This window comes from Cnephaeus nilssonii, assembly GCF_951640355.1.
Source record: "Cnephaeus nilssonii genome assembly, chromosome: 15".
Taxonomy (NCBI): Eukaryota; Metazoa; Chordata; class Mammalia; order Chiroptera; family Vespertilionidae; genus Cnephaeus; species Cnephaeus nilssonii.
Window position 1 is genome coordinate 1623490 of NC_137086.1, and position 15698 is coordinate 1639187.

At 53.4% G+C, this 15698-nt stretch overlaps 1 protein-coding gene across 2 annotated transcripts in view; it reads right to left on the bottom strand.

Annotated features, from left to right (window-relative positions):
- The window catches only part of KIDINS220 (kinase D interacting substrate 220), a 56993-nt gene that overhangs the window by 21488 nt on the left and 19807 nt on the right, over positions 1-15698 (bottom strand). For both annotated transcript variants that reach the window (XM_079792071.1, XM_079792070.1), the window contains exons 13-22: positions 13205-13369; positions 11967-12146; positions 11008-11173; positions 8939-9090; positions 8500-8789; positions 7748-7888; positions 6631-6874; positions 6025-6113; positions 4561-4705; positions 2891-3053 (exon numbers count right to left, since the gene is read on the bottom strand). In XM_079792071.1, coding sequence (XP_079648197.1) covers positions 2891-3053; positions 4561-4705; positions 6025-6113; positions 6631-6874; positions 7748-7888; positions 8500-8789; positions 8939-9090; positions 11008-11173; positions 11967-12146; positions 13205-13369 — 1735 coding nt within the window. The remainder of the gene's footprint in view (positions 1-2890; positions 3054-4560; positions 4706-6024; positions 6114-6630; positions 6875-7747; positions 7889-8499; positions 8790-8938; positions 9091-11007; positions 11174-11966; positions 12147-13204; positions 13370-15698) is intronic.

Consider the following 15698-nt stretch of genomic DNA (forward strand, 5'->3'; position numbering starts at 1 on the left):
CTCTCTCTCCCTCCCCCCTCCCCCTCTCTTCCTCTCCCTCTCTCCCTTCCACTCTCCCTGAAAAGTCAATGGAAAAAATATCCCCAGGTGAGGATTAACAAAAAAAATAAATAAATAAATAAGTAAAGATACTGAATTTAATATAAAGGTTTCTATAATGTCTGTTCAACAAATAGCTATTTCAATGAAATGAAAGATGGCTACCATCCTCAGGCTCTCTCAGAATGCATCTGATCGTTTTTAAAAATGAATATGCAGTATCAAAATAAAGGTTGGCATCATCCTTATCACAAAATCATTCTGACCACAGCATCCTGAGTAAGGCGTCTTAAGCAGTGTCAAAACAAAAATTTCAAACATTATCTTCATGAAAACGCTTAAAATTGATCTTTTCAAAACCTCTATCATTGCTTTCTAGAAAATATGAGAAAGTTTTATAACTAAAATATTTCAGTGGCTGTCTAAAACACTATAATAAAAAGTAGACAGAAGATCTTAATCTACAGTTTTAATTTTACTCCCTTTCTTCTTACTAAATATATGTTAACAAAAAAAACACCCCTCAAATGATCTAGACAAAAGCTTTTAGCTCAACACATAATTGCAAGGAAATTACAATAATTGTACCAATTAAAATAATCTTGAATGAACAGTATGTCATCTTAATGTTCCAATGGTTTATAGAGGGATCTACTTAATTAGCTGAAATTGCTTTTCAGTGTTATATCAAATGTCATTTGTTAAAAGTTGAACAATTTAGAAAATAATTTAACAAAGCGATTTCACCGAACACTAAGAGCCAACGATTTCTTTTTCGGCGAATAAAGCACGCAGCTGTGTCATCAAACTGCTATAAAGTAAATGAGCTTTTTATGGATTAAAAAAATTTTACTACTCGCGTTAAAAGCACTATTTTCTGATTGTTTTTACCAAGTCAGATTTCTTTAATAAAATAAATGAATATCAATTATATACTGCTGCTTTCTGTCTGCTGTAAATAAAACTTTCTTATTTAAAGGACAAACAATGGCATCAAAGAACTCAGCTCCGGTTAACTAGGAACAGTCATCGATACGATTCTAACAAACTCCAACACGGCTTTCAGTGTGTTGATCAAACTCTCTTCCCATAGTTTTTCATTCAAATCATCTTAAATTTAGTTCTTTTGAGTCAAGTTCTTCATGAATTCTCCAAGATTTTTACTACATTGTATTTTCTCTTCCTTAAAGTACCTACAAAACATTATTGAGTATTAGTAGGGATTGAGTATTAGTAGGGATATAAGACACATCTATTTCTTAAAGAAAAGAAGGGGGGCATCTCAAAGTCACCCTGAACCAGCCCGTCCATGGACAGCGAGCCCGCCGCGGGCTGAGGGCTACAGGGCGGTAAGTGAGCGGCAAACAGTCTCCCCACCTCATTATGCCTCCAATATCAATATTCTCTATTCACTTGAACAAAATTCCCCTACAAAAACTCACTACACTGTTTTCCTTGTATAATAAAAATACTTCCTAAAACATTTCTTTGTCAAGTGTTCTTTTCACAGAATGAAAAAAGCACTATTCTCTGAATGTAGGCGATACACCTCTTTTGTCCTTAAGACATATTTCAATTAAAAACGTCATTTTTGGAAATGTCCTCGAACATTAGGAGGTCACAGAGCTTGACGCGCTCGGATGGAAATCAGGGTGGGAGCTTTCAGAGGGCAGACAACGCTCCATCGGCAAGGACAGCAGTTTCAGCGGAAGTTTTCTGTCCCCGAAGGAACCGGCAGCCTGACCCGACAACACGTCCTGATTGGCTGGCGGAACCCCACGTGCTGCTTCCTCCAGTCGCTTCTGAAGTGCACGTGTGCTTTCCCCCGGCAGAACACACACTCCTGGGCGGCCCGGTGTGAGCACAAAGGACGCGTGTGTGACGGACCTCTAACGGTCTCGGAGGAACAGTCCACTCCAGGCATCAGGCGCTGCTCACATCTGTCCCCCACCCCGCACCCCGTCCTGGGCCCCCCAACACAGAAGGCGAAGCTCAGTAACAGCTCACACTAAGCCCACACCAAGTGAAGAAAACGACTGAACATAAAAGAACAATAAGTTCTGTTATTATTTAACTAGAGGCCCGCTGCACGAAATTCGTGCATTGGGGGGGGGGGTCCCCTCAGCCTGGCCTCTGCCCTCTCGCAGTCCGGGAGCCCTGGGGGGATGTCCGACTGACGGCTTAGCGGGCCTAAGCTGTCAGTTGGACATCCTTAGTGCTGCCGCAGAGGCAGGAGAGGCTCCCACCACTGCCGCTGTGCTCCCCCTGTGGGAGCGCACCGACCACCAGGGGCAGCTCCTGCGTTGAGCGTCTGCCCCCTGGTGGTCAGCATGCATTCCACCGTTCGGTCATTCCACCATTCGGTCATTTGCATATTAGCCTTTTATTATGTAGGATGCAAAGAATCTGCTCCAATCAGTATTCACAGTTTCTAAAACCCTTCAGATATAAAGCTGAGAAATACTTGTAAAAATGATTTGGAAAATGTAACCTCCTTAATAGTCCATAAAGACACTTAGAATGAAAAATAAACTGGAAACCAATAATAATGTCTTAGGCACTGCATTTCATAGATATAAGTACGTAAAGCCACTAGGACTGTTCATCACACATTTTATCACATTAGGTTGCACTAAAAAAGGAAGCTATAAATGTCATATGATAGGATATACACTTGTGCTAATACAGCTCCTGAAGTAAATGAATTAGTGAGAATCATCCATTGAATTTGGAAGCACACATTTTATACATAATGCCAGCACCTTGTATTCATTGTGCTTTATATGCATTAACTTTTTTCTGAAAAGTCAACTCAATGTAAAACCAAGTTAAACCTAGAGAGATTCCGTACCTTTCGTAGATGGTTTTCAGGGTCATCTGATCCGGAATCCCTTCCGTCTCCTCCAGGTACAGGATGAGCCAGGACGTGCGGTACGGCCACTGCTCCGTGAGGTTGATCCAGCTGGCAAGGCGGTCCCAGTTAAAACTAATCTGATTGGCTCTCAGCAGCCGCCCTTTAAGGAGCACAAGAACATTTGTGAATTAACAGACGTGTGATGTTATGCTAAGCAAAACACTGAGCATAGTCACAAATCATTTAACATCCCCAAATCTTTAAAATTTGCCATTTACTTTACACAACATATTCAAACTAACTAAATGGAAATCTGTATGTATAAAAGCCTAAGCAACCGTCCGACGGTCCGACCGGTAGCTGTGATGCGCACTGACCACCAGGGGGCAGATGCTCAACGCAGAAGCTGCAGAGCTGGGGTGACTTGGCAGCTGTGGTTCTCGGGTGATGCACCCGGAACCAGAGAGGAGGGAGCCCGATTCCAGGTGCGTCATCCAAGAACCGCCCTCGTGCAATCCAGGACCCCTCGGGGGATGTCGGAGAGCTGGTTTCGACCCAATCCCCGCAGGCCAGGCCAAGGGCCTCTAGTGTGTGTGTATATATAAACACACACACACACACACACACACACACACACACACACACACACACACACATATATATATAGCTTCTGCAGTCCAAAGAGCTCTATGGGAAGCTCCTAGAATTACACCCAATTCTGTTTAATTGTAACGTGATTTCCCCTGGTGCTGCGCTGACCACCCCCCGCAGCAGCCGTCTTTCAGAACCGTGTGTCAGAGACAGCGGACACCGCTCACACCACGCGCAGAGCGGCTGCTGCTCCTGCGACGGCCCATCCTCCGAGCAGTGCCAAGAGCCTGCTGCTGGCCTGGAGTCCACTCTCGCTCTCGTATGGGTGAGTGTGCGAGCCCCCACTTTCATTTCTAGGGCTAAGGTGCCCATGGGAATGGCCGACCAGGTGGCTAGAACGTGCCCACAGGACTCGCTCTTTCCCCTAACCCCGTCTACCTGGGGCTCTCTGGGAGCCCTGCTCAGGATTCGGCACGGGGAGAGCTTACCGGTGGGCAGCCGCAATCCTCAAACTTCTAGGCTCATGCCTTCTTTTGCTGCCTCATCATTTTATCCCCGATTTTGTTGGGATTCCGAACCGCAGATATTTTTGCTTTTTAATTTTGAACATGATCCGTTTTACTTGATCATTACCAGTTTATACCCAGTTGTTCTGGCTCAAATGAATTCCCCCTTCCCCTGCAACTGCTATACATGACCCACCCCCCCCCCGTTCTCCCTGCACCCTCGGCCTCACCCCCTTGGCCTGTCTGCCCAGCCCCGCGCACTGCAGCCCCGCGGCTGGGCTCCTCCTGGGAGAGGGGTCTGGCCGCTGGGCCAGGGCCTGCACCTTCCATCAGGTAAACCTGAGGCGAAATCAGAGGTTTCTTTCCGATGTCACGTTTTGAAATAACAGTGCACAGCTGATGGCTGCTTTCTGTTGTCAAGCTCGCTTTGGTTTCCTCAACTCCCTCAATGCAAACCCAACTGGCCTTCCGCAATGCACACCCTCAGCACAGGGCTCCCTTTGTTTGTGCGACTGAGCTGCGCAGTCACCGTGAGAGCTTGTCCCCGTGAGACAGTAAGAGAGAAGTCACCTGTCACGGAAACGATGTTGAGGAGTCTCCGCATGGTCTGAGGACTGATGTCACTGAACCAGTCCTCCGTCACCAGCAGCTTCGTCAGGTCGAAGGACATCTGCCGGGTGATGGTGCGCTGCATCTGCCTCCTGCGGTACGTGTCCTGAGGGACAGACCGCGAGAATGAGCGGCACGCCGGCGCACTCAGGCTTACGACTCAACAGCGACAAACCTAACCCTGCAGGCCAAGGGAGGGATCGCACCAGCAAGAGCCACATGACTCCGAGGCAGGGCTCAGGCCGTTAGAAAGAACACGGCAGCAGCCGCCGTCCCAGGCCCTGAACACGGCAGCAGCGGCCGTCCCAGGCCCTGAACACGGCAGCAGCCCGTCCCAGGCCCTGAACACGGCAGCAGCGGCCGTCCCAGGCCCTGAACACGGCAGCAGCCCGTCCCAGGCCCTGAACACGGCAGCAGCCGTCCCAGGCCCTGAACACGGCAGCAGCCCGTCCCAGGCCCTGAACACGGCAGCAGCGGCCGTCCCAGGCCCTGAACACGGCAGCAGCCCGTCCCAGGCCCTGAACACGGCAGCAGCCCGTCCCAGGCCCTGGCGCGGCTGAGAGGGAACAAGCTTCCTAGCTGAGCAGCCGAGCGAGCTCGGTGCCTCGGAGCTCACACGTGAGCAGAACTCCACCGAGAACTGGACTCGGACTCGGGCAGGAGCGCAGGATTGACAGGAACTCTGAAATAATGAGGCCATAACCCCTTGCTGGGCTTTACGGGTTCCGCATTCCCCAGGCAGACATTCAGCACAGGAGGTCAGACCCTGCTCTTCACTTAGCATCATCAACTGTCACTCATCACACTAATTAGCACATTTGCACAGGGTAGAGGCATAAAATCAGAATGTCAACATGTCACTGAAGACATGTTTAAATGCCCAATATCCAAGTTTAATGGTAACAAACTTAAAGCCAAACAAAAACACATGAAACAGTGCCAACCAGCGCCAGCCCAACCTAGCCATGCTCACGCTCGGCGGCCACGGCGGCCTGCATGCCCGCTCAGTCCTGTAGCGCTCCCTGCTCCACACGAAGAGGCTCGGAGTGGGCAGGACAGGGGAACCACAGGGTCGGGAGAGACCCACGGTGGGCACAGCACCCCGGGAGGGGAAGGCCCCCCTCACAGCTGTGGTGCCACGGGCACCTGGAACGGCCCGAGCTCAGCACTGGGCGACGCTGTCGGGCTCCGGGTCCGGGTCTGGGCGGCGTGCGGCTGAGGACCGGCTGGGAGGGACAGGGACTCCTGCGCTAGTCACTAGGCTGTAGGCAGACATGCCCTCAAAGCCGCTGGCGCGGAAGGCACCTAGTGATAAACGCAGTGGCCGAGCTTGGTGCCCTGTTTCCAGAGGACGGTTCCGTGCCACCAGCTTAGTTTGGTTTGAGGAACAGCCACACAGCGCGGGGCTCAGAGACGGCGTCTTACCCGCCTATTGAGGGCTGTCTTGCTGCCAAGCTTGGCCATGTCTCCAAGGCTGATCTGGGAGACTCTTCTGTCGGCGTCGTCCTGTGTCCCTAGGGAATCACCGAGAGCACCGTTAGCACAGCGTTCCGCTGCGGGACAGCTAACGGGAAGCGGCCCGCCGCAGCCCTCAAGGTGAAGGCGAGCCGCACACACAGGGCTGCGCCCACACGCCCACACGCCCTGCCAGGTGAAGGCGAGCCGCACACACAGGACTGTGCCCATGGCTACACGCCCGGCCAGGTGAAGGCGAGCCGCACACACAGGACTGCGCCCACGCGCCCACACGTCCTGCCAGGTGAAGGCAAGCTACACACACAGGACTGCGCCCATGCCCACACGCCCTGCCAGGTGAAGGCGAGCCGCACACACAGGACTGCGCCCATGCGCCCACACGCCCTGCCAGGTGAAGGCGAGCCGCACACACAGGACTGCGCCCACGCGCCCACATGCCCTGCCAGGTGAAGGCGAGCCGCACACACAGGACTGCGCCCACGCGCCCACACGCCCTGCCAGGTGAAGGCGAGCCGCACACACAGGACTGCGCCCACGCCCGGGGCTGGCCTGCACCTGCGGCGTCCGGGCAAGGGACGTCCCCGTTGGTGGTGGAAGTGACGAGGTACTTCTTGGCGCTGCTCAGCCCCCGGCTGTTGAGGAACACGGGCAGGTGCACGATGTTGCGCATGTAGTCGTGGCCGTTGATGTTGGAGTCGCGCAGCACGCTGTTGAGGTTCTGGTTGATGGCCTTGATGATGATGTGCGGGTCGCTCGCAAAGATGGCGATGAACGGCCCTTTGGAAAACAGCACTCGGACCTGCGGGAGGAGAAACGTGCATTCGCGGTACAAACTTTAAATCACCCAACGCCACAGACACTCGCTCCCAAATCCGTGTTACCCTTTGGTGACTAGGTATTTTTTAAAACTGTTTTCAGCCCTAGCCGGTTTGGCTCAGTGGATAGAGCATCGGCCTGCAGACTGAAAGGTCCTGGGTTTGATTCCGGTCAAGGGCACAGGCCCGGGTTGCAGCTCAAACCCCAGTAGGGGGCGTGCAGGAGGCAGCCGATCGGTGATTCTCTCTCCTCACTGATGTTTCCCTCTCTCTCCCTCTCCCTTCCTTCTGAAATCAATTAAAAAATTTTTAAAAAAACACAACAGACACACAAAAAACTGTTTTTCATCAAAGCGTTATTCTATCTGAACGCAGCTGTTACAGACGTCTCCATCTGGCTTTCCGCCATCCGGCAGTGACGCCCCGAGGAAACAACTGCTCCGTCCCGCCGGGGACACTGCGGCCGGGAGGCGAGGTGGGCTCGGCACGCGGGAGGCGCTCGGGAACGTGCGAGAGGCACGGGCACCTGGTCGCTGCCGTCACACGCTGTTGCTCAGCACACACCTCACGGAGAGGCGCGGATGTGCGACTTCAACAAACACGGCGAACTGCGCGCCTGCTTCTCTCCGCCTCCCCGCCGCCCGCAGACGCTGGGCCCCGCGGGACCACGAGCCTCCACTCCCTTTCTCTCACTCCACCAGCACGTTCCCGTCATCTACACCTGTCTATGAATGTTCACTCGCGCTGTTTCTGCATAAAGACGGTTATTTTTACAAAAGAAAAGTGCATTTCAAACGCCCCGTGAGCTGTGCCCGCAGCCAGCCCCCTGCCGTGCGGGCCCGCGGCCGGCGGCGCACCGTGTCCAGCATCTGCAGCACTTTGTCCTGCTCGCAGGCGTCCAGCCCGTCGATGATGACCACCAGCCGGGTCTGGTTCTGCGTGAAGCTGTCGATGGCCTTGGCCATCCTGGCCATCAGCTCCACCTCGCACTTGAGAACCTGCACGAGACAGACAGGTGCGCTGAGGGCGGCGCGTCCTGAGCGCCTCGCAGAAGCCCCCAACGGAGGACACAGCCGGCCTCCCTGCCGGCTCGGTCCCCCGGCCCCGGAGTGGGGCTCCATCAGGGCCAGGGTTCACACCGACAGCAGCTCCCGCACAGGGCGGGCCCGTCACAGCCTTTGAGAAAGGATTAAATCGGGCTGAGTGACTTCTTCCCAGATCACGTTCTCCGCAGGTCGCGAGGCTGGGACCTGAATGAAAACCTAAGTGACCCAACCCCAGCGGCTCCTGACGGGACGTGGCCGTTTATCAGGACGTTGTCCTCAGTCCCTGCTCTGCCGGCCCAGGCTGCTTGCCCACAGCCCAGAGGACCACGCCACTAGGAGGCACTACCCGTGAAGGGACCCATCCGCCCGCTCCTTTGCGTCTCCTATCAAAGTCTGTTTTATAAAGCCATGCTTGTTACAACTGCCCACATCAACATGCACTTCACAGGAGAAATCTGGGCGGAAACCGAAGCCACCGCCGCGCTGCGCCTGAGAGCACGCGCCCCACAGCCCGAGGGCAGGGCCCGGGCGCCCCGCATTGGCCGTCCTCCCGCCCCGAGCACCTTCATGAAGCCCTCGCTCTTCAGCTTGTGCAGCCGGGAGGCGGCGCTGTGGAGGCGCTTCCGCTGGGAGTTGAGCAGCGAGTCGAGCACCTGCCACCAGGTGCGGCAGTTCAGCACCAAGGCCAGCCCCACGACGGCCGCGATGGCGATGAGGACGGCGTTCACCGTCAGGTGCTTCGGGTCCACTCGGAAGATGGCCAGGAGCGTGACTCCCGCCACCACGCAGCCCAGCACGAACAGGAAGATGACGAAGGACGGGAGGCAGCACGTCTTCTTCCACTTCCTCTTACCTGCAAGACAGCGACGGTCTGATGGCCTTCACGCCAAGACCCACACATCCTGCTCGGCACAGGGCACCGTGACGGGCCTGATGTCGGCTTCCCGCTCCTCGCGTCCGGGCCTCACACCAAGCAGCACCAGGGGCAGGGAGCAGGCCTACCCTGCGCGTCCTCCGTCTTGAACACTCGGAAGAGCCTGGTGGCCAAGAAGCCGAACTCCCTCTCGCAAGCGTCCGAGAGGGTGGCGATCATCTCCGCCATCGACGTCTCCCCGCCGACGCTGGACAGGCGGTTGTAATCCGTGAACAGGAACCTGCGCGGGAAGGAAAACGGGCCTCAGGTCTCCACGAGGCCCCTGCGCGCACGTGGCCTGTGTCAGCGCCCTGAACTGTCTTCACGTCTCTCTCAGGAGGCTGTCTATACATTCTGAGGAGGGAAAGAACCTGAAATTTGGGATCTTCCACTTCTAGCATCTCACGCTTTTCTGTGGAAGACAACTGAAAAAGCCAAGCGCAGCCAAGTCACAAGCAGCAGTTCTGACGGAAGGCAGAGGACAGGCCGCGAGAGCCCAGCAAGGGCCGCCCCGCGCGCGGCAGGCCTCCCGGGCGACGAGAAGGCGGCACCACATCAGGATGCAGAGCGGCACTTCGGGAAGGTTCCTAAGCACCAACCGAGAGATCAGAGCCAGAGGAAACGTCCTGGTCATTGAGAATTTAATGCCATTTAAAACTCAGGCTTTAGAACGTCTCATTTATAGCTTAAACCTCGACCAGAGATTTAAAAACAAGTCATAACATATTCTATTCGAGTTGCTCTTTGAGAAAAGGGAATTGCTTACATTTTAATTCCCTGGGTGAACAGTCTGTCTGCGCTATCCCCCCTGCCCCTCCCCCGAATGAACTCTCCTCTGTCAGCAGACAAGCCCGCTGCCACGCAGTCTGGGTCCCACCGCACCGCACCACACACTGCTCTCCGCTGAGGCTGTGTGACGTGATCTAACTTTTAAAATAACACCATCTTGTCAGTTTAAAATGTTTCCTTTCCTGTAAAAGTATTTCCCCCAATTACTTTATTCTCCTCTCTAAGTTTCCTTTTCGACTTATTTTACATCTTTTTCTTGATACCTAACCGCTTACCTGTGGCTTATGTCTTCCTTTCTCTTATATTACAGCCACGATAGTGGATGTGGTTTGGCCTATTTGTGTGCACCTACAACTGCACATATGTTATCTCACAATCACTGACTCCTCCCTTCAGTGCATACTGAATTCTCTTGCTCATTTCCATTGACTTCCTCCTGCTTCAGCTGTTTCCATTGCTTCCCCGCAGCCCCGCCCCGTGCCTGTGCCCTCTCACACCTGCACCCCCTCCCACCTGTGCCCTCTTGCACCTGTGCCCTCTCACACCTGTGCCTCCTCGCACCTGTGCCCTCACACCTGTGCCCCCTCACACCTGTGCCCTCTCACACCTGCACCCCCTCCCACCTGTGCCCTCTTGCACCTGTGCCCTCTCACACCTGTGCCTCCTCGCACCTGTGCCCTCACACCTGTGCCCCCTCACACCTGTGCCCTCTCGCACCTGTGCCCCCTCACACCTGTGCCCTCTTGCACCTGTGCCCTCTCCCACCTGTGCCCTCTCACACCTGTGCCCTCTCACACCTGTGCCCCCTCACACCTGTGCCCTCTCACACCTGTGCCCCCTCACACCTGTGCCCTCTCACACCTGTGCCCCCTCGCACCTGTGCCCCCTCACACCTGTGCCCCCTCACACCTGTGCCCTCACACCTGTCCTCACCCTCCTGCACTGTCTCCCCAGACGCTTCCCACGTGACATTACTAACAAGGCAGACAGGCAGGGAAGCACGTGCCCACGGTGCGGACGGAGCAGCGGAGCACAGCGAGCCCCCAGGTCACGGCCAGCACAGGAGGCCCGGCCCAGCCCCGTGTCCCACGGACGGCAGGCATCACGGGAGAAGGGGGCACACAAATGAAATCTGGCAAATCAAAGTTCAACAGGTTTCCTCACGGGCAGGTGCTCTGACCCTCGGGTGTGCACTGAGGAGATGGACATGGCGTGTTCCCCGTGTCCTTGACCGGGGCAGGTGGTTGGTTTTACTTCTCGTGTAAAAAGTTCAAGGGACCCACGTTTCGGAAGCGTGCCCTGAGAAACGGCGCATTACAACCTGGACAGCGCCTCGTCGTATCCGTCAGTGTCGCAGGGACCGCCTCACCTCACAGGCAGAGCCTTCGTGGTCTGCTCCGGCAGCTCGGGCGGGTTCACGAACATCAGCTTGAGCAGCAGCTCCAGGTACCCAATGTGCCTGGCCAGCCGGGTGCTGAGCGCCCAGGCCCAGTTCCAGCTCTCGCCTTCCCTCCGGCCACCGAAGTAAATGACGGCTGAAACACAGGGTTAAAGTAATGACCCAACCACCACGGTCAGCAGCCCCTCTCCCCCCCAAACCACCACGTCAGCAGCCCTCTCCCCCCCAAACCACCACGTCAGCAGCCCCTCTCCCCCCCAAACCACCATGTCAGCAGCCCCTCTCCCAGCTGTCAGACAGCAAGTCCGACGGCAGGTCCACGCAGCTCTTCATGGTCCTGCCACTTCCTGCCACCTCCCCGGCTCCTCCACGGAGCCTCCCCACACACGGGAGGCACGAGCAAACGTTAACAGGCTGAAACATGACGTGAGCAAGACAATGCCTTGCACAGAAGCAGGGCCTTGTTCAGACCCCAAAGCAAGTAACATGGGGTTTGTCACTGTTTCCCTTCTTACATCTGAAGACACCCCAAGGGCATGGATTTTACTTTTTTTTCTTTGCTTTTATGTAAAATAAAAAATTACAACCATGATGAAAATGCTCAAGAACATGCCAGTGCTACTATGGAGACGTATTTTCTAAACAAGGCTAACCACGAAGCGCTAATGAGCACACGCATGGGGACGTGCAGGAAACTCGAGTTCTGCTTCACTGCCGACAAGCAGAGCTCTGGTTTCCAAAGCACCCCCTGCCAGGCTGTGGGCAATGTCCCTCTAGCCAACTTACAAAATGGCAAAAAGATGCATTTTCTACGTCATTTATGAAAATCACTGAAAGGTTGTAAGGGATAGGTACAGACGATGTTTTAGGTACATCAGTGAGTCTTGCCATTCTCCACATCTGTGAAAACGTCAGCAGCGAAGACTTACTGAAGAATATGTACAGGAGAGCCAGGCAGCTCAGCGACACGGCTACTCCGAGGGTTAGGTCGACCGTGAAGGCGAACAGCAGGCCCAGGCCCCCGCAGAGCAGCAGCGTCAGGAACACAACCAGCCACGAGAACTGGAAGAGAGGCTCGATCTGCTGCCCCGCGAAGGTCTTCATTTCATCTGGGAGAGAGTGAGCAGAAAGCTTGATTCCTGCTTTAGGAACCAACTCCTAACTTCACATCTACGTCTATAAAAGCCTGAGCGACCGCTGTGACGGAACGACTGGACGACCGGTCGCTATGACGCGCACTGACCACCAGGGGGCAGATGCTCAACACAGGAGATGCCCCCAGCCTGCAGGCCCTGATCACCGATAGGGCCTGCAGGTCAACCTTCCGGTCCTTCCCCACAGCCGGGCCCCCAGGCTGGGATGGGGAACCGGGGGTGGGTGGCAGCAGACACATCCCCTTTTCCAAGGGGACCAATGACCGGCTCCTTCCTCAGGGCCGGCAGCCAACCTCCCAGTCCCTCCCCCCGGCCAGCAGGCCCCAATCGACCAATCAGGGCTGGGCCTCAGGCTGGGACAGGGAACCACCAGGAGTGGGTGGTGGCGGACGTGGGTGGAGGAGGAAGGAGGGAGGCGGGGAACCTGATTGGCCCTGATCGCCGGCCAGGCCTAGGGATCCCACCCATGCACGAATTTTGTGCACCGGGCCTCTAGTTTGAATATAAACATTTATTGGGCACTTACTAAGTCCCTAGATAAAATGTTGCTACTTAGCCACTTAACCGACGTTCTCTTTGGATCAACATAAGAATCCCATTCCCAGGCACCCGCCCGGTCCCCTCTCCTGCTTTCTATGGAAGACGCACAAATCCGCCAGGCACTTCCTCGGCCACGGTGTTGTTGTGTTTGTTTTTTGTGGTTTGTATTATTCAAGCAACAAGGTGTTGTTTCCGTACGTAAACGGAAAACCACTCATACTTTGCTGTGTGTCTTCACTAGAAACACCTCCATTCACTCCTCTCTGAAACTCCTCCTCACCCCTCTCCTGCCAACCACATTTGAGGATCACAGTTCTTAAAGGTGTGTTGAGCCCAAATGAGCCTAAATAACTCATTCTTTCTACCAAACTGCACATGTACCCACACATAAAACTCTATTTTTCTTTTCTTCGCAAAACGGAAACCCCCAGCGAAAGCCTCGCTGTGTACAGACTTGGCGAGCACGCACTGACCCTCCAGCTTCCTGAGGAGGAAGGACTTGCCGCTGCCCCACTGCGCGTACAGCCCCACGCAGATGGGCGGCTGCATGGTCGGCTCGCTGAGGATGTCCGCCAGGGCGCTGCTGTACAGGTCGTAGCCCAGCATGTCGCCGTCCGTTTCCGTGGGAGACAAGTGTCCTGCAATTATAAACACACAGGGCCTCACGTGAGAGAGACATTAGAAGGAAACATCAATTCGTATCTATTATTTATTTAATTAGAAAAAGCCTATTTTAAATGGTTAGACCTGTGTAAAAACAGGTTCCGATGCTCTTAAATTAATACCACATTTTATAGACCTCAAGACGCCTACTGAGTGTAGGACGCATCATGATCCTGTAAACCAAGAAAGAAAAAATGCTCCCAATTGTGGCGCAATGCTTCCTACCCACCAATGCCAGGTGCATTCCAATCTGAGATGCTGAGTGCGGAGCAGGGTGCATCCGGGAACAAATGTAATGTGTGTGATAGCTACACACGGAAAGCGGCACCGCCCTACCGAAGACCACCACCGGTACTCGGAGAAAAGCAGCACTCGACGGCTCCAGGACCGACAGACATCAACTCTCCCTAGATTAATCCATCACTTTAAGGCAATTCCAATCAAAATCCATGAGAATATTTTAAAAATTGAAAAGCAAGGACATGTGAAAGTAGCTAAGAAACAATTTTAAAGACTACGAAAAGCAGTTGTCCATAAAGTTACAGTAATTAAAACATCATAGAACTCACCCAGGATACTAACATAAACACTTTTCAAATCAGTGGGAAAAGAATCATTTGGGAACCAAGATGGCGGCATAGGTAAACACCTGTACTTGCTGCCTCTCACAACCACATCAAAATTACAACTAAAAGACAGAACAACTATCATCCAGAACCGCAGGAAAGCTGGCTGAGTGGAAGTTCTACAACTAGAGAAGTAAAGAAGAAAGTGCATTGAGACTGGTAGGAGGTGCAGAGGCACGGAACGGGCTAGCACCCCGGTGTGCTTTTTTAATCGGGAGGGAGATACAAGCTCCTGCTTGCTCTGAACTCCAGTTCCGGGCGAGACTCGTTGGACCCAGATACATACTGTGAGAAACTGGACTGTCTAGCATCGGGACAGGAATGGGAGGGCAGATTTTTTTCAGACGGAGGTGCTCGCAGCGATCATTGTTCCTGCACTGGGACCTCTCTGGTGCAGGGTTGACTGGCAGTCATTGCTATTTGCTCCGCCCTGGTGATTCCCTGAGACCTCGCCCCACCCAATTTACAACCCCACCCAAGCTGTGCGCAGCGGCTTTTGCATATGAATGGCCTGTCCTTTCTCAGCCTAAAATCTGTCAAACAGGCGGCAGCTGGGTCAGGGAGCCCCAAAACAATCAATCCGGCAGCAGCAGCCTGCCTTGCTACACAGCTGGGCCTTGTCTGGGCACTTCAAAACCCGTACAAAAAGGAGGAATCTGCAGATGTCTCTGTAGCTCCTGCTGGGTGGCCCCAGGCAGTGGCTGACTTTGCACCTCCTTGGAGATCCAAGAGCCAGTGTACCCAGTGGTCACTGTGAGACCACACCGGATTACAACTCTTCACATCTATAAGTGACACACTCAAAGGGCAGACTCAGCGAGCACCAAAGCCCCACTGAAGCAAGTCCTGCCCCATAAGGGTGTCTCCTGCACAGCAGCTCTTCCATTGTAGACACCGCTGGACTTCACAGCCAATTGGCCTGGAGGTCAATACCTCCCAGTGATACCAACAGCAATCAAGGCTCAACTACAACAAGACTTTGCACTCAGCCCACAAAGGGATGCACCAAGAGTGTCCACCTCAGGTGACTGGGGAGGATGAGCCACTGGGCCCTATAGGACACTCACCTACCACATAAGGCCACTCTATCAACTCAAGGAGACTTAGCAGCTACCCAATACATAGAAACAAACCCAGGGAAGCAGCCAAAATGCAGAGGCAAAAAAACATGTCATAAATGAAAGAAATGGATAAAAGCAAAATACTGGATATAGAGCTCAAAACCACAGTTATAAGGTTACTCAAGAATCTTCTAGAAACCTTCAAGGAACTTAGTGAGACCTTCAAGGATCTTAGTGAGAATGCAAAAAAAATGGAAAAGGACCAGTCAGAAATTAAGCGTACACTGACTGAAATAAAGAATAATATACAGAGATTCAACAGTAGACCAGAGGATCCCAAGAATCAAGTCAAAGATTTGAAGTATGAGGAAGCAAAAAATACCCAACCGGAAGAGCAAAAAGGAAAGAAAAAATCCAAAAATATGAAGACAGTGTAAGGAGCCTCTGGGACAACTTCAAGTGTACCAACATCAGAATTATGGGGGTGCCAGAAGAAGAGAGAGAGCAAGATATTGAAAACCTATTAGAAGAAATAATGACAGAAAACTTCCCCCACCTGGTGAAAGAAATAGACTTGCAAGTCCAGGAAGCACAGAGAACCCCAAATAAGAGGAATC